The 25734-nt window shown below is 43.3% G+C and overlaps 6 protein-coding genes across 6 annotated transcripts; 3 read left to right on the plus strand and 3 right to left on the minus strand.

Annotated features, from left to right (window-relative positions):
• Window positions 1-750: 750 nt before the first annotated feature.
• On the minus strand, window positions 751-2432 carry LOC128718722 (SET and MYND domain-containing protein 4-like). The gene is made up of 2 exons (XM_053812343.1): window positions 1059-2432; window positions 751-813 (listed from the first exon to the last, which is right to left on the minus strand). The coding sequence occupies exons 1-2, from the start codon at window positions 2430-2432 to the stop codon at window positions 751-753; spliced, it is 1437 nt and encodes a 478-aa protein (XP_053668318.1).
• Window positions 2433-7766: 5334 nt separating this feature from the next.
• LOC128718723 (SET and MYND domain-containing protein 4-like) lies at window positions 7767-9448 on the plus strand. Its single transcript, XM_053812344.1, has 2 exons — window positions 7767-9140; window positions 9386-9448. The coding sequence occupies exons 1-2, from the start codon at window positions 7767-7769 to the stop codon at window positions 9446-9448; spliced, it is 1437 nt and encodes a 478-aa protein (XP_053668319.1).
• Window positions 9449-16644: 7196 nt separating this feature from the next.
• LOC128708818 (SET and MYND domain-containing protein 4) lies at window positions 16645-18484 on the minus strand. The gene is made up of 2 exons (XM_053803798.1): window positions 17076-18484; window positions 16645-17005 (listed from the first exon to the last, which is right to left on the minus strand). Exons 1-2 carry the CDS (start codon window positions 18482-18484, stop codon window positions 16645-16647), a joined length of 1770 nt encoding a protein of 589 aa, XP_053659773.1.
• Window positions 18485-19317: 833 nt separating this feature from the next.
• On the plus strand, window positions 19318-21470 carry LOC128706778 (uncharacterized). The gene is made up of 2 exons (XM_053801721.1): window positions 19318-19426; window positions 20470-21470. The coding sequence occupies exons 1-2, from the start codon at window positions 19318-19320 to the stop codon at window positions 21468-21470; spliced, it is 1110 nt and encodes a 369-aa protein (XP_053657696.1).
• LOC128706780 (U6 snRNA-associated Sm-like protein LSm8) lies at window positions 19782-20069 on the minus strand. The gene has a single exon (XM_053801722.1). The coding sequence runs from the start codon at window positions 20067-20069 to the stop codon at window positions 19782-19784; it is 288 nt and encodes a 95-aa protein (XP_053657697.1).
• An 873-nt stretch (window positions 21471-22343) lies between the features above and the next one.
• Window positions 22344-24855, plus strand: LOC128719082 (myeloid leukemia factor). Its single transcript, XM_053812703.1, has 4 exons — window positions 22344-22387; window positions 22530-23093; window positions 24030-24353; window positions 24768-24855. The coding sequence occupies exons 1-4, from the start codon at window positions 22344-22346 to the stop codon at window positions 24853-24855; spliced, it is 1020 nt and encodes a 339-aa protein (XP_053668678.1).
• The last annotated feature ends 879 nt before the right edge of the window (window positions 24856-25734 follow it).

Genomic DNA, 25734 nt, shown 5'->3' on the forward strand with positions numbered 1-25734 from the left:
CCATTCCCCCAGTTGAGAATCATGTTAATACAATAACACACTGTTCCATCTTTGTGCGCGACTGGAGTGTTGAATCACCTTCTCACAATCTATTGTTAATCATCGTCAGCTTGTGACGCAATAGTTCTTTGTTAGTATCTATTGCTATTGATACTATTGCGTTAGGCGTTGGCGAACCCGAAGAAAAATAACAACAAACAAACACACTGTTGTATCGAGCTTCTCGCTCAGGACTTTATATTTATTTGTTGATGTATCTTTAGCAAGAAAAAGCGATATTTTACATTAAGGAACAAGATGGTTTTTTATGTGTATAACACTTCAGTCCTTATTATTTGCCTTCACAGCCCTCACATGATGATTAAAAGCTTTGAATAATAATTGTAATATGTGTATAATCTCATTAAAAGTAGGTTCACCTGCACAAATACGCGATTGCGATAGTTACTGGTTGGTAATTTGTGATTAAAATAAAATAAATAGGTAAATAACAATATGTTTTTTTATATGTAACAGTAAAATTTTGAAGATAACCTGAACCTTTATCTCTGTCTCAATTTCGTAAACTTTCAATATCTTGGCTTATGTTGTGGAAGCTTCGATTGACTTCTCCACAGAAGCCGTCTGATGGTAAGAAGGTTGCAGTTGGTTGGTTGGAATTTAAGCGATGAGGTATATTCTATCTTAGGATTTCAAAATCTTTCTTAAGAAAAGGAAAAATCGCCCCAACTCGGGAATGCAATTGGGTGCTTATCGTATCATAACAGCCATGTTGTGGCAGGACATATCCAGTTTCCGATGAGGTGAAGGAGCCTAAACAACACAAACGTAGAAGTAACCATTGTTGGGAGAGCATATTAGATTAATTATCCCACAGGATATCGACAGATGAGTTACACGAAGGCTACGCTTACCTTAAGATCGTCCCTGATATTTAGCTAGCTGGTAATAGTTCAGCGCGCCGTGCAGCACACGTGTGACAGAAACACACAAAAGCGTACCTGTCACCGTTTGTCTCCTGGTTTAAACTGTGGAAAAGACCAAACAACTTCCATTACATCCGGATTCCAAATTCTCAAGTCGGTCGTCCGTACGCACCGATAGTTGATGTGCAACATTGCACCATTGCTGATGAATCGGTTGGCCACGAACTTTATCGTGCCATACTTAGACAACGAATACTCCACGTTCGCATTGCAGGAGTGGTTGAACATGCTGCCGGTCGTCAAGAGCGTTAGTGCGTATGGCACCGATGTGGCGTCGAAGCAATCCTTCGCAGGGTCGTCCACGGATCGATGCAGCACCAGTGCGTTGACACGAACGATGTGCATGTGGCGCAGGGTCAGCTCGGCAAGCAGTTCCACAAAGCTGAGCGGTAGATTATGGGCCGTCACGAGCAGCTTAGACATCGCGACTGCCCTTAAGCCATTGGCGGTCAGTTGTGCTCTGGTGAGATGACGTCGGTTGGTAGCCAGTCGGTAGACCTTTTTATAGTCGGCCTCCGCATTGAGATCGTACCCGTTCGGTTTGTTGTACTCGTGAACAGCCATATTCTCGGATAGAGTACGTATGTACAAGTTTAGCACATCCGGCATTTCGTGGAACATCTTGAACACACGGATCGTAAGTCGCAGCGCAAGGATTTCGGTGGGCTCATACTTTGATATCAGGTAAGATATCATGGCACACTCCAGCGAATGGTACTCCTCGTAGGCACGGATGCGACACGTATGCGAACAGTACAGCATTACCGAGCAGCTTGGGCATGGAATCAGGACGAGCGGTGTGTGTATTAAACACTTATGGCATCGCATCCAACGGTCCACCGGTAACAGCAGACTGACAAACGGTAGCTCTTGAAGCACCGTACTTCCTCTCACCAGGGTTCGCCTGGAGTGCAGATGTCGACCGTAGTTGACCGAATCTTCGCACGACACGTAGCTAAAGCATTTCGGGGTCTTAGGGTCTTTATGTGGATGTGGATACTCTTCACCCAATCGTCGATTGAAAGCGTTATCGAGCATATACTTACACCAACTCTTTACGGAATCGTTGGAGTATGGGATTATTTCCTGTACATGCATTATATTGTACATGCAATAGAAATCCTCCAAGGTATTATACGCGATGAAAGCCCGACACGCATATGCCGCCTTGAGCAAGTAGGAATTGGGTAGAACGTAAGCAATCATCAGGTTCAGACGCTCCAGTTTTCGACTATCAGAATTGATTCCGATATACCTACGACGCCCTTCGTATTCATCGTACAATCTCAGTGCATTAATATTGCCGATGATGTTGCACCAGAAAGGATTGTCTTGGTCCGTCGGTTCGTCTAATCTCATTTCCTTCTCAATTATAAACGCCACCAGCTTCTTATCTGTACGGCAGCTTCTCGATTCGACGATCGTCGGAGGATTTTCAGCTTCCATGTCAACTGTAGGCTATTACACACAGGCAACTCAAAACAGCTATAGCTATAGCACACCGTCCAGTAAGCGAGTAGGAATTGCACAAACGATCGCGTATTAACTTGCACAATTGAGCCACTCAGTCACGAACTTCTTCACGGAATAGAACTTGCACAAGCACCAAATATAGCACACGATACGAAAAAACACGTCTCCAACCGAAGGAAGTCGAATACGGACTGAGCTGAGTTGCTCGGCACGCAAGTCTTTCGTCTATGGTCTTTGGAGCCCGTGCTCCCGATGGAACACAACTATGGGGCGATCGCGATCATAAATGGCGTTTGCATCAGTTGGGCTTAAATTCTGGTCTCAGACAATGCATGTCTGTCGATGTGGTAGGGATAGACTAACAATAAATCGGAATATTCTAGACATGAAATTCCAGTTCATATTAAAAAACAAATTGTGACAGTGTTATTCCCAATTCTGTCCTGTCCCGGCCCATTGTGCGATCGCAAGTGTTGGCCGTGAGAGTCGACCGATCGTGTTTTGGCGGGAGAGAGAGAGAGATGACTGTAACCATGGCAACAAAGCAATACGTTGAGCGGGCATTGGAATGTTGCAGAAGAGCCAGACAAGATACGGCAGATGTACTGCTGCTCCAATGGCAACGCCCAATCGTGATTCACCGTTTTCTTGCGCACCGCGTCTACGCGCTTGTGCATTTCGTTAGCTGAAGTTGGCACTAGGCGTCTCCATGCGCACGAGCAGATTTTCTACTTCGTGATGCTCTTCGATAGCTTCATGATCTTTCATGATCGCAATCGGTTCTATTCGTTCTAGATTTGTTTATTCGTCCCCGGAGATCAACGAATTCGGCAGCAGGGAACTGATCAGCACCGAGGAAACAAAGTTAAGCAGGAATGCGAATACTTCGTCTTAGAGACAGAGCAAAATATATATTTCATTTGGATAATCTGCCACGGAGAGCAATGGAATGGAGTACACCAGGATGTATCCTTTCTGTGGTATATTGGCGCATTTTTCTCTAGACCACGTCTATCCGCTTTCGTCCCTTGCAAAAAAACTCGAGCCGCTTACGTCGCTCACAAACATGCTCTCTTTCTACCCTTGGTCTCTCTCTCTCTCTCTCTCTCTTTCTCTAAATCACAAACGCTCTTTTCTCTCCGTATTCGTCCGTTTCGAACGGAAGCACAAAATAACACGCAAGCACAAAATAATTGAACGTTCGTTCAAGAAATCTTCCCGTAATGATGAACTCACTGACTCATCAGCAAACTGGCGCGACTTTCATTGCTGGCATGCATGAAATATAGCCGGAGTTTTTAGTGTTTACGAAAATGAAGAAGGAACTACAGTCGGAATGAAATGGTTTTAAGTGCACACATTCTGCGTCCATGATCCGTCCATGATCCCATGACCGGCTGCAACTCCAGACAAAGCGCTCGAGGGCAGAAGCACTTTCGCAATCTTTGACGATGTCAAACTGAGGAATCGTCCCAGCCCCCCTGGAGACACTCGGACATATGTCGGAAAGCATTGATCTGCAGTCAGCATGCTCCATACGCATGAAGCGAAAATCCAACGTCAGACTTTCGTGATTTACAACCCTTCGAGACAGGCATTCGCGCTGTCCGACAATGCTTGTATTGTCTGTGCGCTTTACGAGTCTTTCGAGTCTTCATTTCCATCCGTTCTTTCTGTGCGCATGAAGGCGCGTTCACATTGACGGTTGAGAGCCACAGTAGTTAGACACAGTTTCGTTGCATTAACGAAGTTTTGTCGACGATCATACACCAAATTTGAAGATGATTTCGATTGTGGATATATTAATATCTCCACCAATATCTTCCATCGCTGATCTCCTATCACCTATCAGGAATCCTATCAGGAATCTTAAAGTTGGAAGGCCTCCGTAATGTAAACTTGAGCAGTTGTTCAGTTAAACATGTAATGCTTTAATCTCTTCTGAACTTCGTCAGACGATGTAACGATGTAGACGATATAATATTTAAGTTTAAAGAGTAAAGTACACCAAACTTGGACTAATTTTGAGTTCCAATGTTGAACGGACATAAAACAACAACGAACGCAACATCAAATCAATTCATAGCAGAGGTGGGAAGTGATTGGCAGAATTGACGCTAAGATAAGAAGCCAAACACTGCAAATAATCCACACGAAGACGGAATTTATCCTCATAAGCAGTCAGTCAGTAAGCATAACAGTCCAAAGAGTGTCATCTTACACGACAGGCATGTAATCAAAGAGCATATCAAAAACGCGTATAGGGAACCGCAGGGGGCTATCAATAACCTGACTGCTTTTATGCCGAACGTGGAGGGTCCATGCAGCGGCACGAGACGTCTTTAAGCCAACGTTGCCTCTTCGCTCCTGAGGTTTGACACTCCTGTACAGGCCCATGTGTTGGTAGTGCAGTCAAAGCGCTGGGCCAGACCAGAACCAGAAGCCTATGAGTTCTAATTATACTCATAGGCTTCTGGTTATGCAAGTGATAAGCGCCGATCGAGCAATCTCATATGAGGCGGCTTGCGTACTGGCAAGCATGATGCCGATGTACATGGAGCTTGAAGAGGATCGAGAGATTCATGATGGCGCTGTGGTGGTCGGATCCAACTGAAGACGAAAGGAGAGGGCCATCTTGCTGAGAGGCAGACAGAATATGATGCTTTAACAGAATTAGTTCGACCTATACCCTGATTTCCGATGTTGTAGCATGGACAAGGAAGAACCTGGAACAAACCTTAATTTCTTCATCACCCAGTCCCTCTCCGGTCATGGCTGTTTCCGAACCATACCCCATTGCAGCTGTGCCCATGATGTGCAGATACGGAAGCCACAACCTGCCCTTATCTTGTTGACATCTGCAACGCTGGTAGAGTGCTGCTCAGCAGCCTAAGTTAGGATGAGCAAATCTTCAGTGTTTGTAAATTCTTCCGAACATCTACGCCCGTGCCTTGTTGAGTGCAAACGTACGAGAGTGTGTTAGTCTTGTTGTTGTCATTGCGATCACAACAACGTTGTTCACATTACAAGGGTAGCAGTAAGGCTCTACAACAATCTAGCAATTGGGTCTTGTGTGTGTGTTATCATTACACGGTTCCTTTCATGAAGGAATACCGATAGATAATGAAGGATGAAGGGTCTAAGCTGATTTTTTAAGCTTCGTAAAAATCCTATGTTCCCGGAAGGATGTTCAAGAAGATTTTTAAACTCCTTGAAAACATAACAGATACACAGTTAAACAGACTTTCAACAATATTCTTCACCCGTTTCCTTTCCTGTTCATATTAAGCTTAGTCAGACCAAATGTTACCCTCCGTACTTCTAATATTAATATTAACTTCTTCATCGTCATCTTCCATCGCTGACCTCCATTAACCACCGCCATTAAAGTTCGAAGAAGTAATATCTATTGTTACTCTTCCTTAATCTCTACTGATCTTCACGATGCGGTGCAGTTGAATGGTACTTTCGGATTGACAGAGATGCATGTATTAATGTCGCTTTTTCGTACTGATCGTATATACATGATCGTCGACAAAACTTCGTTAATGCAACGAAACTGTGTCTAACTACTGTGGCTCTCAACCGTCAATGTGAACGCGCCTTAATGCGCACGGAAAGAACGGATGGAAATGAAGACACGAAAGACTCGTAAAGCGCACAGACAATACAAGCATTGTCGGACAGCGCGAATGCCTGTCTCGAAGGGTTGTAAATCACGAAAGTCTGACGTTGGATTTTCGCTTCATGCGTATGGAGCATGCTGACTGCAGATCAATGCTTTCCGACATATGTCCGAGTGTCTCCAGGGGGGCTGGGACGATTCCTCAGTTTGACATCGTCAAAGATTGCGAAAGTGCTTCTGCCCTCGAGCGCTTTGTCTGGAGTTGCAGCCGGTCATGGGATCATGGACGCAGAATGTGTGCACTTAAAACCATTTCATTCCGACTGTAGTTCCTTCTTCATTTTCGTAAACACTAAAAACTCCGGCTATATTTCATGCATGCCAGCAATGAAAGTCGCGCCAGTTTGCTGATGAGTCAGTGAGTTCATCATTACGGGAAGATTTCTTGAACGAACGTTCAATTATTTTGTGCTTGCGTGTTATTTTGTGCTTCCGTTCGAAACGGACGAATACGGAGAGAAAAGAGCGTTTGTGATTTAGAGAAAGAGAGAGAGAGAGAGAGAGAGAGACCAAGGGTAGAAAGAGAGCATGTTTGTGAGCGACGTAAGCGGCTCGAGTTTTTTGCAAGGGACGAAAGCGGATAGACGTGGTCTAGAGAAAAATGCGCCAATATACCACAGAAAGGATACATCCTGGTGTACTCCATTCCATTGCTCTCCGTGGCAGATTATCCAAATGAAATATATATTTTGCTCTGTCTCTAAGACGAAGTATTCGCATTCCTGCTTAACTTTGTTTCCTCGGTGCTGATCAGTTCCCTGCTGCCGAATTCGTTGATCTCCGGGGACGAATAAACAAATCTAGAACGAATAGAACCGATTGCGATCATGAAAGATCATGAAGCTATCGAAGAGCATCACGAAGTAGAAAATCTGCTCGTGCGCATGGAGACGCCTAGTGCCAACTTCAGCTAACGAAATGCACAAGCGCGTAGACGCGGTGCGCAAGAAAACGGTGAATCACGATTGGGCGTTGCCATTGGAGCAGCAGTACATCTGCCGTATCTTGTCTGGCTCTTCTGCAACATTCCAATGCCCGCTCAACGTATTGCTTTGTTGCCATGGTTACAGTCATCTCTCTCTCTCTCCCGCCACAATGCGATCGGTCGACTCTCACGGCCAACACTTGCGATCGCACAATGGGCCGGGACAGGACAGAATTGGGAATAACACTGTCACAATTTGTTTTTTAATATGAACTGGAATTTCATGTCTAGAATATTCCGATTTATTGTTAGTCTATCCCTACCACATCGACAGACATGCATTGTCTGAGACCAGAATTAAAGCCCAACTGATGCAAACGCCATTTATGATCGCGATCGCCCCATAGTTGTGTTCCATCGGGAGCACGAGCTCCAAAGACCATAGACGAAAGACTTGTGAGCCGAGCAACTCAGCTCAGTCCGTATTCGACTTCCTTCGGTTGGCGACGTGTTTTTTCGTATCGTGTGCTATATTTAGTGCTTGTGCAAGTTCTATTCCGTGAAGAAGTTCGTGACTGAGTGGCTCAATTGTGCAAGTTAATACGCGATCGTTTGTGCAATTCCTACTCGCTTACTGGACGGTGTGCTATAGCTATAGCTGTTTTGAGTTGCCTGTGTGTAATAGCCTACAGTTGACATGGAAGCTGAAAATCCTCCGACGATCGTCGAATCGAGAAGCTGCCGTACAGATAAGAAGCTGGTGGCGTTTATAATTGAGAAGGAAATGAGATTAGACGAACCGACGGACCAAGACAATCCTTTCTGGTGCAACATCATCGGCAATATTAATGCACTGAGATTGTACGATGAATACGAAGGGCGTCGTAGGTATATCGGAATCAATTCTGATAGTCGAAAACTGGAGCGTCTGAACCTGATGATTGCTTACGTTCTACCCAATTCCTACTTGCTCAAGGCGGCATATGCGTGTCGGGCTTTCATCGCGTATAATACCTTGGAGGATTTCTATTGCATGTACAATATAATGCATGTACAGGAAATAATCCCATACTCCAACGATTCCGTAAAGAGTTGGTGTAAGTATATGCTCGATAACGCTTTCAATCGACGATTGGGTGAAGAGTATCCACATCCACATAAAGACCCTAAGACCCCGAAATGCTTTAGCTACGTGTCGTGCGAAGATTCGGTCAACTACGGTCGACATCTGCACTCCAGGCGAACCCTGGTGAGAGGAAGTACGGTGCTTCAAGAGCTACCGTTTGTCAGTCTGCTGTTACCGGTGGACCGTTGGATGCGATGCCATAAGTGTTTAATACACACACCGCTCGTCCTGATTCCATGCCCAAGCTGCTCGGTAATGCTGTACTGTTCGCATACGTGTCGCATCCGTGCCTACGAGGAGTACCATTCGCTGGAGTGTGCCATGATATCTTACCTGATATCAAAGTATGAGCCCACCGAAATCCTTGCGCTGCGACTTACGATCCGTGTGTTCAAGATGTTCCACGAAATGCCGGATGTGCTAAACTTGTACATACGTACTCTATCCGAGAATATGGCTGTTCACGAGTACAACAAACCGAACGGGTACGATCTCAATGCGGAGGCCGACTATAAAAAGGTCTACCGACTGGCTACCAACCGACGTCATCTCACCAGAGCACAACTGACCGCCAATGGCTTAAGGGCAGTCGCGATGTCTAAGCTGCTCGTGACGGCCCATAATCTACCGCTCAGCTTTGTGGAACTGCTTGCCGAGCTGACCCTGCGCCACATGCACATCGTTCGTGTCAACGCACTGGTGCTGCATCGATCCGTGGACGACCCTGCGAAGGATTGCTTCGACGCCACATCGGTGCCATACGCACTAACGCTCTTGACGACCGGCAGCATGTTCAACCACTCCTGCAATGCGAACGTGGAGTATTCGTTGTCTAAGTATGGCACGATAAAGTTCGTGGCCAACCGATTCATCAGCAATGGTGCAATGTTGCACATCAACTATCGGTGCGTACGGACGACCGACTTGAGAATTTGGAATCCGGATGTAATGGAAGTTGTTTGGTCTTTTCCACAGTTTAAACCAGGAGACAAACGGTGACAGGTACGCTTTTGTGTGTTTCTGTCACACGTGTGCTGCACGGCGCGCTGAACTATTACCAGCTAGCTAAATATCAGGGACGATCTTAAGGTAAGCGTAGCCTTCGTGTAACTCATCTGTCGATATCCTGTGGGATAATTAATCTAATATGCTCTCCCAACAATGGTTACTTCTACGTTTGTGTTGTTTAGGCTCCTTCATCTCATCGGAAGCTGGATATGTCCTGCCACAACATGGCTGTTATGATACGATAAGCATTCCCAAGTTGGGGAGATTTTTCCTTTTCTTAAGAAAGATGTTGAAATCCTTAGGTAGAATATACCTCATCGCTTAAATTCCAACCAACCAACTCCAACCTTCTTACCATCAGACGGCTTGTGTGGCGAAGTCAATCGAAGCTTCCACAACATAAGCCATGATATTGGAAGTTTACGAAATTGAGACCGAGATAAAGGTTCAGGTTATCTTCAAAATTTTACTGAACATATTGTTATTTACCTATTTATTTTATTTTAATCACAAATTACCAATCAGTAACTATCGCAATCGCGTATTTGTGCAGGTGAACCTACTTTTAATGAGATTATACACATATTACAATTATTATTCAAAGCTTTTAATCATCATGTGAGGGCTGTGAAGGCAAATAATAAGGACTGAAGTATTATACACATAAAAAAACCATCTTGTTCCTTAATGTAAAACATCGCTTTTTCTGGCTAAAGATACATCAACAAATAAAAATAAATTCCTGAGCGAGAAGCTCGATACAACAGTGTGTATGTTTGTTGTTATTTTTCTTCGGGTTTTCCAACGCCCAACACAATAGTATCAATAGCAATAGATACTAATAAAGAACTATTGCGTCACAAGCTGACGATGATTAACAATAGATTGTGAGAAGGTGATTCAACACTCCAGTCGCGCACAAAGATGGAACAGTGTGTTATTGTATTAACATGATCCTCAACTGGGGGAATGGACATGAGACTAAATACCGCGAGTGTTGTTGCTCCCTTGTCCATTGAAGGTCGCATTCTAAGAAGTGGCTAACGACAATTATAAACGGATGTACCTAATGCGCAAAAAATTATAATTGGCTTGTACGTCATTTGCGCCGGTTTCCATATTTCCAAGCGTGGCTCTGACTACCGACCAAGGGCTTGCGAAGGGAGCTTGCGATCGTATGGAATTCCGGGTGAGCTCGTGCATCTTGTGCAGAGCTTCCATCATAAAATCGCCCAAGCTCCACAGTGACACCCTGACGCGTTTGGGAAACGATCGATTGGCCGAGAGCGTGTCGGCGGCACGCAAAACAGAATCAAACATGAAGAAGAAGTGCAAATCCAACGCCAGACGAATATGATTTACGACTCTGTGAGGCCGACGCTTGCGGACCAACCGTTTTGTGCACTTTTACGACCCCCTCATCGCTCCGTCCCCATCCCTTGTTCGGTGCGCATGAGCGTGTGCTCATCATCACCACACGATGTCGGTAGTCGGTCACAGATCACATTATCGCAAACTAACACTTTATTGGCCACCGGAGACCCGGCACACCGTGCACCGGGTGGAACCGATCGGAATCATTCACAGTGCACGGAGTTTCTTCATCTCTTCAGTCCAAGGGCCACACCGACGAAAGAAGATCAGCGAAGGGAGATGGAAGAAGTGTTGTTTATCAACAGCGGCCAACGTTTTGGCAGCAGACAGCGGTTTGAAACGATCGAGCGAAATGCGCGAAATTCATCCGAAATCCGAATGATCGTCGAGCGGATCGGATACGCTGCAGAAAACAGCAACGATCGCTATCGAGGCGCACGGAAGCGTATAAAAGTGCGTGTGAAGAGCCAGGAAGGCCTGTTTTTCAGGACGCAAGGCAACAGTGCATTTTTTAATGTTGAGAAATACATTTTCGCTAGTCTAAACTGGTAAAAAGCTTATCGGTTTTTCTTTTGGAGAACGAAAAAGGGTATCGTCGCTGGACGTAACAAATAGAAAGCTTCCTCGGACCTCGGACCACAGAGGTGACGAATGGAAATATGTCACCGTTAGATGAGGAATTGCAACGTCGTGTGAAAGGTTCAATCATCCCTGCTTTCGGATTGTAAAATTTTCATTCCCTAGCTCCTCTCATCTCTGCTCTCCTTTCTCTTGTCTTCTCGTCAAAGCAAAGGTTTGGATCGCGTCTCCTTCGTTTCACTCTGTGAGGAGCTTTAGGTTGGGACTTGATTTTCCTGATTGAACTGTTCATTGCCGTTGTCGCTGCGATCATAGTGGGTTACAAACGGTCATTCACCTTAGCTAATGGAAATGTTTTTGCATTCTCTTCCAAATGCATTAGGGATCTTCAACGCGGTTCCATCTGTGTCACCTTAAACATATACGAGCGGCTTGGAGTTTGGCGCGGTTTAATATTGCGTTGTCACCTCTCGTGATGCACGGTCGGTTGTTGGTTCTGAATGGTCGCACTCCTAATGTGCTTCCTGTCATTTTTGTTTTTGTGTTGGTGGTAGTAGTAGTTGAAGTAGTGATAGGGATGGAATTTACCGTTCGCTTTGCGTTTGGGTAGTGCTGGGTTAACTACCCGCATCACTGGTTACAAAAATGGTTTGGCTGTTACTTGATTTGGTATGTGTAGGTTGTACTGATTTGTACAACACACCGGCAACACTGCAATCACACACAGACCTCGAGCTCGATGCGACTACGGAGCTCGATCTCTTTCCTCGACGGCTTTCGTGCGACACAGTTGATAATAATAACTGTTAGCTTAGATAATACCAATAACTGTTAGCTCATACGAAGGCCGCGCCAATTTGGCTTCGAGTTGGTGGACGATCATACTCCAATCGGTGCCGAGCGCAAAGCGTTAATAAAGAAATCGTCATTAGGATTAGTGATGAGTGATGAGTTGGAGGTGGATCGGTTGATCCGATCCGATCCAGGTTTAAAAAATCTGATCCAATCCTATAATATTGGATCGAATGATCCGGGATCACTGTTGAATAGCGCCGTTGATCCCTAACGATCCGGGATCACCATTGCTTTGAAATAATGATCCCTTATATGGGGATTGTGACCCCTTTCGATCCGGGATCATCGTTGCATGGAAATAGCTCTCTCCCCCCCGCCAACCATTCCACCAGAGATCAGGGATCATTCGATCCCATCCGATCCCGTTATCGTGTAAATTTACACGATCCGATCCCAACTTTGGGATCATTTCCCATCACTAATTTAGGATAATTCTCAGGCGATGGAAGCAATACTTCGGATGAAAGCCGAAGGCTTTGTACGTAACCCATTTCTGCGGAAGAACCCTTTAGGTCGTTCTTGAAAACCACCCGCTTTGAGTTGGTTTTGTAAATGGCAATGGAATCGTTCCACCATTCCATTTGCTTGCGGGTGGTAAGTAGTAGTTTTGATGTGATGAGCGTCTAACAGTTTGGTTAGTTCTGCAAAAAGTCTCGATTCAAATTGTCTAAGTAGATCTGTGATAATTACTACTAAAAGACAACCAAATCGTGTAATGTATTGAGTAACAAATATCTTTGCTAAAAGCATTCAGGCAAAAACAAAAACGAAACTGAGATCACGGAAAACGCTGTTCATGTGTCGCTGGTATGACTAGTGTTCCTCGGGCCTGAGGAATTCAAACAACCCAAAAGATGTCGTTTTCGCTGTTTTGGAAATGTCTTCCTCAGTCACGCGAATAAGGTAATATGCACGAATGATGTCTAGTTTGGAAAATATTGGACACAACGTCCTGTAAATTCATGGTGAAATCCTGTACATGTCCGTTATTGCGCTGAGTCGCCTATAATCTCCACAAGGTCGCCAATCCCGAACCGCTTTCTGAAACATGCAATGGCGAAGAAGCTAGTGATGAAGACACGCGGCAGATTCCTAATAAGTTTGCTGTAAAGTCTGTAAAGTTTGATTGGTCAATGAATCACTCCAGCGACGAGATTTGAGATCGACTAGCGCAAACCATGTTTCTTCGAGAAATCAACGCCGATAATGGGGTAGTCAACCCAGGCCATATAAAAAGGATGTGTAAGCACACGTTTAAGTCCAAGGCTTACGTTACGCAACTTTGTGCCATAAATGTGTATGACTGTGCCGTTAGCTGCTGGATAGCACTCGGTCAGTGGGTTATGCAAATTTTCCTACTAATATAGAAGGAATGACGGACACATCAGCTCCTGCAACAATTGGAAATAAAAATCGACTAATTTCATCATCGATAAAAAGTCTAGAGGAGGAACTGACGATAGCTCGTTGGACGTCCGTCGCGACCGCCGAGCATTTAAGTTATTTTTATGTGCATCATTATTAATCGCGGATTGCGAACGTTTGAGCTGGCAATGTTGAATGTTGCTTGTGTGGTATTGTTCTCGAGCACTGTCGCATGTCCTGATTGAGTAACCTCCCACAGTTCGTCCGCAATTTTTTGTAGTTCGTTTATATCCTTGGTTCTTATTGCTATGAGGATCACTTCGATTGTTTTGGGCAAACGGGATAGCCAAAGTTTACGTGTAAGTTCAACAGAATGGTTTTCAGAGATTCCCACCAAATGCACTATACGCCAAAAATGCACTGAGTTTTTAATGTGGAATATCGCCCTTCCCGATGTGGCGTGGTGATGATATCCATCACCTTTCGCAGAACCACTCAGCTGACCAGATACGAGTATCAGGTGCACTGTTTTGTAATACGCGAAATTTCGAACTTGGCTTCCGTCGCGACTACGTACGTTGGTTTCCTTAAACAAATTTTTCCTGTTTGGTTTCTACTGTGCATCCCTAACCGTGTTTTCCTATTGACTTCGTAAATTTACGCAAATATACAATAAAAATGGAACGAACTCACCGGTGCATAAACTTCTTGTTGGGTACACAATTCTCGGCTGCCGAATCGGAAAATGTTCACGGCACGGCTACGTAAGCGGACAGTTTCACGATCGTGCTGTGATAGTGTACGAAGAACAAGCACGGCACTGCACTAGTATACGTGTGTGTTTGTTTAACAGAAATCACTTCGTTGCACACAATGGAGCTTTCAGGATGTTGCACGAAATTTTGGCGTCACAAAACGTGTTGTTCTTAAAACTATTGCAAACTTCAAACGCTTGATAATGTTTTCAAATAGAATGATTTTCACACGGTTTGATGCACGAAACTCGAAACTTGTCCTAAGAACGTTCCATTCATGTAGGTATCACGCACGATCACGAATAAATTTGGCTGTTTTCACATCGGAACAAACTTCGATGGTACCGTAGAGCAAGTAACGAAATAATTTTAATATCACACATCGCCATTTGCGTCGAAATCGAACGGTTCACGTTGAATGGCACACGCGGCTATGCGGAACACCTGGCCGATCACGCCGGTGCGTTGGTGGTAGTATTAGAGGTAATGATAGGGATGGGATTAGTCGTCCGCTCTGTTTTTGGGTAGTGATGGGCGAGCTGCCCGGATTAATACAAGTTTAGCAAAAATAGGTTCGATGGGCCAGGACGAAGATAGGGCTTTTGTAGAGCATTCAAGTTAACTAGAACCCTAGCTGCCATCAATAATCATCGCAACGCTCCATCCGTATGTGCAAATGTCCTTCACATGTCGTGATTTTGATTTATTAATAATATTCATTTTTAGAGCATTCCACCTTTTGCTGATTTGTATTTGTGTTCTGGTCGAAGGATCTCATGCTCATGTTCAACACAACACAACATTAATGGCAACATTTCTCTTGTTGTTTTCCTCACTTCTTCAGCCCCTTGGCCGGTAAATCGTTTTTTCATTACCGGTAGAAACTTAAGCGCTTATGAAACCACAAGCAACTCCCAAAGTAGAAGATTTTATATTGACTCCTCGTTTTTTTCATCACTGCCGTTAATGTGCCGCGATGAGTTCCTCTGTTGTTGGGTTGGTGTTAAATTAGCTTATTTAAATTCATCAACGGCAGGACTTGCGAAACCGGTTTCAGCCTGGAATCAACGGCAAAACCGGTTTCGGACTGGTAATGGCAGCGAGGCAGCTGTAGTAGATGTAGTAAATGTAGTAACGTAACCGTTTGAACCCCGGGAAACTTGTGAAGCTACACGGTCTATGTTGCATTAAAGACAGAGTGCATAGGTTCCATTTGATAGGTGCAAAAACACTCCAGCATTGATCATCATCATATGAAATACAGAAAGGTAAAAATGATGTTGAGCAAAAATCCAACGTCAGACGTTCAGGATTTACAGGCCGACATTCGCGGTGCACACAGTTTAACACAGCCTGCATTGTCTGTGTACTTTTATGACTCTTTCGTCTCTCCGTTTTGATCCGTTCGTACCGTGCGCACAAATATTCAAGCTTCATTCGCTTGATCGTCGTTCACATATACGACAGGGGCCAGTAGTCGGTCAAAAATTCCTCACTTTACAGGGGTTTCGAGCATTACAGGGTTTTTGAGCATTATGTTAACAAGTTCAGCGAGATGTTTTGTTCGAACATATAAATGATTCGTTCGTATGATGTTTGGCTTAACGACATGTAGAGCATGACTGAGTTAAATTGATTGGGATACGAGTGACTTTCACGTGCTGGAATCAACCAGATTATATTCCTGGTAGATTTAGCCCGCACAACTGGGAAAAATATTACACTGCATCAGAATGAACAACAAAATTGAGAGTACAGGGTACATGATATCACAATAAATTAATAGATAAGAACGACGCCAAAATACAATGTGTCACTAACTTGTTTCCTGAGACCTTTGCCATCTATGCTAGATATCTTCAGAAGCATCTATTGGCATTATTAAAATTTGAGAAAGCATCATTCAGTGGTATTATAAATATGTTACATTATTTCCATCGTCCAGAGTGCTTCAGCAAGGCACGTGATTCGTGATATATCACACACTGATACGAAAGAGTTCTACAAATGTAGGAAATAAATTATCAGATTTAATAACTGAATAAATGTCTAAAACTGGAACAATATAGGTACAGTTGTACCACTCACGTATGAATTCGTGTTCCAAGAACATGAAATCTCCTTTATTGAAAATAGTCTGCATGATATTTAGACTCTATGTCAATATCTGCCAAGTTTTAATTTCAACATGTAAGTGATCTTTAAGTAACAGTGATTTAGTTAAGAGTTCATTAAAATGGCAATAAAACCTGAAGTCTACGAACTGAGTATTCATCAAATGGTTGAACTAGAAGAAGGGCAACAATGTCTAGAATTTAAATTCACCATAACAAACAGTCTTGCAGGAGATTCTTCGCTAAGTCTTTAAAGTCTTTTTAAGTTAAAGAGTTCGATGTTATTCGAATGTTATTGTTGAAAAGTAATAATGAGCAATAGTAATATACCTTTAAAAGCTAGGATAGTATTAACCGCTCTTAGGCTCCAAAACATTCTTTACAATTAAACTTGATTGACTAGGGGTTACAATATTTCCAGTACTGTGCACTCTCCGATGTAGGATTATGCAATATTTGAAAACTACGCAAAAAAAGCTCCTGGCACGAGCATATCTCCTTACCGGGATATTGATGTCCAATATCGTTTAAGTAGCGACGCAACTTCGGCAACAGTTCCTTCGCCTGTTCCTCGTTATGGAGCACCAATTCTGCATGTATGGCGTCGGTGTCTATCATACCGTGCTGAGCAGTATCGATGCTAGGAAGATCAGGATATAGCGGATAGTCGTTGATGCACGCTTCACACTGGCAGGTGAATCTGTATTGCTTTGCCAAAGCGTATTTTCTTTCCTTGCGGCACATCACGCTGTGATGCATGCTAAAACGAAAAGCAGAAATTATTGTACTAACTGTATGGAATGATCGTCTGTTCCGCTTTCCGTGCTTACCCATAGTTATCGTAAAGTTGACCACCTTTTGGAATGGGACGATTAACTATTACGGCGCATCGTCCATCGAATAAAGTGACACGGGTCACGTTAGGTGCACAGGAATGGTTCAGCATGCTTAGCAACGGAAAGCATGCTGAAGCATGGTTTTCTATCTCGTACAGTTGTTGAGCCGGCAGGTACTCCATATAATGCAACGAATGCATATTTACTGGAGACGTTTGAAGGTGGCGCAGAAGCAAATTATCCAGCAACTCTGAGAGAACGAAATCTAATCCACAATTCTTGCCCAGATCGGTGCGTTCGACCAAGAGTTTGCGAATGATGGTTGTGAAAAACACTCGTACCATACGATCTTTCGAATATCGAACATTTGCGTTTGTTTCCAATACGTGTACCGTGTTGTAAATATCCCTCGGTGTAGCTTTCGTCCAGTCCATGGTAAATGCGTTTACCTTCTTTTCGTTTAATTCAGCAAGGTGCTCTCTCATTGCTTGTAGATTGTAGTCAAACGAATTGATCGCCGTGGTCACGACACGCAAGGACAGAACGGGAAGCTTTGTAAAAATACGCCACATATCTCTTATAATCGGACATTCTATACGATGATACTGTTTGTACGCCTTGTCCATACATTCGATCGTACAGTACATGGTCACGGTACAGCTTTCGCATGGTATTAGCGTAAATAAGCTTTCCTTAAGGCAAAAATCACACCGAATGCATCGATAAACGTCACGAAGTAGGCGACAAAACGGCCGTTCTATTATCACCACGTCTCCAGCATTTAAGTTTCGATTGGTTACGACGTACCGACCAAATTTATCACTTTCAGCCAGTTCCAAGCATGCTGCGACCTGTGGTACCGTCTCGAGAGCATTGTAGCTTAATTTAACTTCATCCCCGTGTGGCTTAACCTCTTTGCTGCCTTTTACCGCTGGTTGATTGTTTACCGCCGCTAGTAAAGCTTTTTTGGCATCTTCTTCTCGTTTCACGAGTTTGCTCGCTAAACGTTCCGGGTAGTTAGAACCACGAGCCAAACGAATATTCTCCAAGCATTCTTCGTACCGATGCATCTCATAGCAGATCATCGATCGATTCGCATAAGCTATGGCCCTGTCTTCGGTTCCTTTTTCCGAGAAAGCTATACTCTCGTTGTAGCATTTCAGCGCTTCAATATACCTTTTCACTTTGGGATGAAAAAATGCATTGCCTCTGGTACGTAAGATTCGCGCCTTTACGTTGTCTTTCACATCAGCGTGAAGATTCAGCTGATCGTGAAAAGGACTGTCTTTAATAAAAGTATCTAATTTATCTAACATGTTTACGGTATCGTCCGTCATTTCCTTCTGCCATAGCTCTTCGAACAGCTCCCAAGCTCCGAACTTTTCTTCGAGCGAATCGCACATGACGAAACAGAACCGAATGTATCTGCAACAGATATGGAACAAAATTAGGAGGCATTTACACTCTGATAGAATTCCTTCGTACTTACCACCTGTACGAGATGCAGAGATTGCTGAGAACCACACCGCAAGTGTAACGAGGACAAGATTTGGCGTAACACTCAATATATTTTACCATTTATGGAAGAGGATCCGTGCATCGTCTCTTTCGTACGACGGTTTGTTGTTGTTTTGAACGACAACGCAAAACGTCATATGGGCTTGCAGAGATTTAAAATTTCAGTTGTGATTCAATGATAACTGTATTTTTTTAAATACTTTAAGAATGATGCTATAGACATGTTTATCACATTTCATGTTTACTTCAGCTTGAATTAAAACAGTAATGTATGCACCTATACAATATATGTATAGAACAAACAATTTAAAATCGTCATGTTTTCATATCATATGCGGAATTCCTTTCATTTAGGTGTGATGGTGTGGTACAAAAAGGTGTAGTAAATATAAATAGCTGAAGCAAACCAGTGCTGCATTAGTTTGAGCGCATATTAAACTGTGTCATTTCCGGAACCATTGAGCAAAACGGTTGGAGACCTAAAATATGCCGCCGTTGCCATGGTTTTGTGGTAGTCAACAAACAACAACGGTACAGCAACCGCCGAATTATGCTAGTTGCAAAATCGGAATCCCTCGAGTCGTAGGGTGCGTTTTGCTAACATTTTGGTGTCAGTGCCTTACTGACCTGCCGAAGATCCCGAGTGCTAAGTGTTTCCATCGCACCCATCGTAAAAACCATCCGGTGCACCGATTGTTGACAGCCTCGCTGGTACAAAATGACCGTCACAAACATTTTAATCATACTTAATCTGGGATGTGAAATGCTGTACGTGATCGATCAACGATTGAAGGCCCAATCCATACCGTTGGACAAATCTGCACAAGGTAAGAAGGGCAATTTAGCCATCACTGCTTCATCCTTATAGTAGTCAATCGCTAGATAGGGGACAAAATACACCTTCGGACAAAAACTAACCAGAAAGTCAACACAATCGATTCATATTGTTGTTTTTAAGTTTGTTATAAATTTATTTCACACCATTAGAGAACCAAAATTTCACTAAATCAAGGTGAAGGGTTTCAGCAGTTTTGCTTGCGCTGCAAAAGTACAATTACACCTTATCTTCTTAAGATTATATCATGCATTCTTAGCGTTATACAAAATCTAACAATTGATCAATTTGGTTGGAACACGTCGGCATTACCAAAGCTTAGGTGCAGGTCTGCTGCGCCTGATACGTTAGTGTACAACCGGTTCTAATGGCATCCCGCGTATGGCGCTGAAGTCTAGCTTGCTGTCGACGCTCTCATCCAGCTGTCCAATAATGGCAATATTATCGCCTCGGATGATATGCAATCCCAGTACGACCTGTTCTATACCGGCAGTCATCGAATAAACGCGCTCGTGTGATTCGTCCAGGATTACGTTTACGGTCTGGTCGAATCCCTTTAGCGTGCCGACAAAGTTGCGTCCGTCGGCGGTAATTATCGATACAGTGTTGTTGACGTACGATTCTAGCCCGGACATTGTGTAGACTCTGTAAGAGGAAAGACATTTTTTAAACAGAGGATAAGCCACTAACCGCTGAAAGAACAAAATCTTACCAATATTACACAAAAGTATGAATTTTGGAGGATTTGCGATGCCGTAAACAAAATAGCTGTTTGTGTTTAATTTCACAGGCTGCTACAAGATCAGCTGTCAGCTTGTCAATAGTGTCAAACTATTGCTTGATGAAATATTTCACCACGGAATTATTTCATCTTAAATTTCGCTAGCCCAAGTAGCAATTTATTCAGTCTGGTCAAATAACAAAGCTAAAAATACCGTAGCGTTGTGTGCCGCAATGCGCAGAAACTGCCAGGCTGCTAAAAAATGTGCACACTGCAAAGCAAACCCAGAACTACATTTTTATTTCATTTCGCAGTGTTGCGTGAGATTACCGAGGTACTATTGGATCCCAAGTTTCTGCACTATATTGCCACCGCATATCAGCAAAGTATGCTGACCGTTCAACAGTGCCGCGTACTCCTGACGGATATTGCATGCTGCTCTTTGATGCGGTTAGACATCAGCTCCATGGACAAGCTGTGGGACCTGATGGTTATGATATTCAAATGGCAAATGTTTATTACTAACAAGAACGCTCAAATGCTGCTGGACCTAACTTTTCGCCACCTTGACGGAATAGGACGTTTGATTCCGGAAATGCGCAAGCAAATTCTAATCGATAACGTAAAAAAATCGCTTCTTGAGCTGTGGGAACCGTTGTGTGAGGATGAGCAGACTATCGTTCATCGGAAAGTGTACAAATGGCTGAAACCGTACAACACAAAAATATCCATTCTCATACGAATGGGGTTACAGAAAACAAACGGAGAGTTTGAGGCAGAACCAAAAAATAACATATTTTACAATTACTATGTCAACAACATTGGGGAAAACATATACTCTAAAACAGCAAATCTGGCCGCACTGAAAGCCCAGAGTGATTCCGTTGGTAGTACAAGTAGTTCAAACATGGATATGATAACAGCAGGACACGAAATCGATACACTCGTACAGCAGTTGAATATTCAGCATGAGCCAACAGAAGAGATAGCAAGCAATGAAACTAAAATCTCTCAATCAGTGTCTCACGCGAGTTCGGTGCACGGTGGACTGAATGAGATAGTAATTGCAGAAGATGGCAACAATGCGGACACTAATAATCTTCCTTCGGCAAATACCAATGGAAAAGAAACCGATCCTGAAAAGGAAACCTCACCGGAAGGACTTTGCTCTAGCACTAACTCAAAGGAAAGTAATCTGGAGAAGTTGATGAAGAAAATAAAACTCGAAAAAGAAGACTTCATAGTACCCGACAGCGCACCAATAGATGCAAATGAAGAGTTGCTAAAAATGTTTGATGAAAATTTACAATTGTGAAGCTATTTAGTTGCAAATTTTGAAATATTTAGATGTAACTGTAGGACGTATCGTCAACGTTGTCCATTGATCTAGTCCTTGAATGTGATGTTTTTGCGTAGCGATAGTTTCCAAAATTTAACCGAATTGAACTCCGTTAGATCGACAAATAAAGTACAACGCTTATGATTTGATGAGTTCATTTGTTCTCTTTTTTACCAAGATTATTAAACTTACTTAAAACGTTACTTACAAAAAAAAATAACTTTTACAATAGAACGTCGATTATCCGGGACCTGGGTAATCGGTGGGCGGATTATCCGTGAGTAAAAAGTTACAGCTAGTAGAAAAGCTTTGATTTTTGATCCGTTCAACCGGTTTCTATGAATAGTTCATTTTGTTGAACTCTCTGGGAAATTTTCCATATCGTTAATAAAGTAATGAATTCTAATATTGAAAACATATGAACACTTTAATGCTGACCTATCATTTTCATCTTCAATTATTGCACGTACAAAGCTGAAGGGCCTGTTATCCCAGCAGATGCCCGGATAATCGACGCTCTACTGTATTTATCGTTTTTGATTCTATTTGTTGCTTGGGGCACAGCAAATGAATGACATTTCACGAAGAAACCGCGAAATTCGATGTTCGACTGTTTGACAATCATCCACGGCGTAGTAGTGGTGTACGCGAGAACTTCGTGAATGCAGATCATCGTTGTGTTGGTGTAGCGAAATCCAATATGGCTTCCCTGAAAACACTGAAGTAAATACATCTTTTACTACGTCGACGAAAAAGTAAGTTGGATAGCGCGTGTATACTGTTCCGAGGTAGTTTTCCGTAGTTTTCGTGTGGCAGTAGACTTGAGTGCGAACAAAAAGGCAAAACAAAATGTTCGGCATGATGAACGATTTGGAGGAAGATCCTATTTTTGGGTAAGCATCTGTGAAGACCTTTGTTACCTGTCCCCGTTTCGACCATGAATTAGGGTATTGCACAGGCTCATATCTTGGCTGTGCAATATTTTGCTGTATGTGGTGTCTAATCCGAGTACACTTTCTCTTTCCTTCGGTACAGCCATCATATGCGCTCGATGCGCCAGATGAGCAGCATGTTGAACTCACTGTTTTCCGATCCTTTCGGAATGATGGGCGGTGGTGGGATGGAAGCCATTACCGCTGGTCCCGCATTCGGTATGCGGCACAATGCAATTATGCCGTTCATGCCACCAACCATGAACCGGTTGTTGAATGTAGGCGGCCCGGCCGATGGCGCTTCCTTCTGCAGCAGCAGCGTTATCTCCATGACATCCGGACCGAATGGGCCACAAGTATATCAAGCAACGTCAAGCACACGCACCGGACCGGGTGGCATAAAGGAGACACGCAAAACCGTGCAAGATAGCCGCACCGGAACAAAGAAGATGGCAATCGGGCATCACATTGGCGATCGGGCGCACATTATTGAACGGGAGCAGAACATCTCCACGGGTTTGCAGGAAGAGCGCCAGGACTTTATCAATCTTGATGACGAGGAGGCGGAAGATTTCGATCGCGAGTTCCAGACGAAGGCTCGCACCGTGATGCACATGCCGGGTGGACGTCGTTCGGAACAGCTGGCTCTACCATCGACCCAACCAACGTGAGTAATAACAGGCGAACAGCTTTATTGTTTATTCGTTAGTACAAGATGATCCATCCCAAAACAAATATGTTCGCATTTAGATGTACAGTGCATATGAAAGCCTATGACAGCATGCCAATGATCCCGTGATTCTGCACGCGTGTATTATAGTATTTAGCTCGAATTTCGCAATATTTGCCACAGGCGAGCTAGAAGGTAAAAGTGTACAGAATGCGCTAATTGGATATCAAGCATATTGCGTTTAACGTGCTGCCGAGCCATCGATAAGAATCTTCGCTACACTCTGCTACACACATATATGTTTTTTATGGCGTATTAATCGCCGAACCTGATTTAATTGTAGCCATTGCGTTTGTTTTTCGATTTTTAAAATGAGTTTAGCCAATTCATGCACGTAAGTGACAGTCGTTCACTCCCAGACCCAGGAAGTTCAATTTTAACTAAATTGAGCATATCAAATGCTTCGTTTGTTGCTAAACCAATAGAGTCATCGCGGATGATACAGGATTTACGATAACAAAATGGCGATACGATTAGAAATTTGTTTGTTTCTCGAAACATCTAGAGCCTTCTTCGAAAACTTCGAGAAGCTTCTGACATGTTCCACACACTTTAAAAGAAGCAACAGTTTATCGATTCATCCCTGTCTACTTTGTTAAGAATTGCAACATGTTCTTTTTAAATGGTTTAAAGCCATATATGGAGTTTTTGTTTTGTTCTTAAAAGCATAATGAATTTGTGTTATAATTGCGTTAAAAATGCGTTATAATTGCGTCGTAATTGTTTCCTACCTACCATGGACATCTTTTGTAGACTATTGTTGATGTAGTTCCCATAGGGTTAGAACATAACACACTGATGTAAAACGCGCCCCGCTATAATGTCGTTACACACCGCGTGTGCCACGCGATGGTTTCTCACCTCCACCCGCAGTCAATCGCAGCGCATACTGTCGATTACCGAGGTACCGGAAAATGGTTGCGAATCGTGCGGTAATCCCAGCGATACCCCAATCTGTACTGCTTGCACCAATAGCCAGGACCGAAGCAACCAGGACAATCTCGAACAACATCAGCAGCAGCAGCAGCAACAACAGCATTCGGTGACAAAAGCGGCACGGAACAATCGACACAGCGGCCAGTATGTTATTAACGGTGGCCCAATAACATCACGACGATCGATCCGATCGCCGGCCTCGTCACCGCTGAGCATGTCCGCATCACCGGTCAGTGGTGCGAATCATCACATTACTACAAGGTACTGGCTTCTAGAAGGAACTCCAAATCTCAAACTAACACCACCCGTATTTGTGTGTGTGTGTGTGCTCACGCGTGCGCTTGTACACGTCAATTTGTGCTTTGCCTACTAATCTGTTCACCCATCGCTAATGCGCTAATAATGCACTTCATGTGTAGTGTGTATGCTTTTGAAAGTATAATTGTGTGTAGTGTGTTCTACTAACGTCAAATGTCCTTCTACTACCTCCAACAAAACAAAAAGAAGGCTTTAAAAAACAAGTTCTCTACGAATAGTTCTCACAAGGACCAATTCTAATCATAGTGAAACATTTTTTACCAATATTCACACTACCTTTTTGCTATTTTGAAAGTATTTAAATGGAAAACGTATTTATATCGCATTAATAAAATCTCTCATTAATGTTCTTTGCAGCGTGCATCCCCATCCGTACAATACGTCTGGCAGGAAATCTCGACCACTGAAGGGTCCTTCATCCCACCACCCACACCAGTACCAGTAATCCCGCCCAACCGTGGTTCGTTCCCTGTGTCAGCAGAGCGTTTCGAGCGGTTTCGGGTTGGCTGAATAGCTTTTGGGGGGTTTAAACTTTCACAAGGGGTGCGCAAATAATGTAGCGTGTGGTTGGCGTATCAGGTGAACGTCAGTGCGTCCCTTTATTATTTTGTTTTTCGTTAGAAGAAAATCCCAATTGAAGAAAGGAAATCGAGCATGACGCGATGCATAGGTAGTATAAACATTTGCCAACCGTGCAGTAAGAAGGGATTAAATAAAAAATACACAACAAATATTCAAATAATACATAAATATAGCCACCCGTTTTAGAAGTACTACTAGTATTTAAGTTCCTGTCGTCTGGTTCGGTCACCATATTTAAGTGAATATGCTGTAACATGCCTTATTTATTCACCATGAAGTTGCTAGAGACGGTTTATACGAATTGAATTGTTTAAAATGCTGCACACAGAAGCTCTCCACTCTCATCAATTTGTCCTGTTATCAACAAATAGAGCAAACCACAAAATAACGTGTTAAATGATAAGGAGAAATGCCAACGACAACAAACAAAGAATAGCGCTGGATGTGGTTTAGCTGTATTTTAACCATACAGTGGCACTGTAGTGTGACAAACGCGGGTACGATGAAGGAGTTTAAAGCTGGAAATTCTGAATTCTAATTTTTTGCTCTTTTCACGTCTAAGGAATAGCTTAGCTTTTGTTTCTTTTTCCATGCGCCCCTACATAATGAACCAATTTTGTTTTGTTTATCTTGTTTAAGTCAATCAAAGAATTGCGAGTTGCGATACACGCATTGAGTGTAAAAGAAGTGGGAAGTGGGTTGTGGAACGATGAAGGGAGCGTTTCTATCACATACCGATGTG

The sequence above is a fragment of the Anopheles marshallii genome, chromosome 2 (assembly GCF_943734725.1).
Source record: "Anopheles marshallii chromosome 2, idAnoMarsDA_429_01, whole genome shotgun sequence".
NCBI lineage: Eukaryota > Metazoa > Arthropoda > Insecta > Diptera > Culicidae > Anopheles > Anopheles marshallii.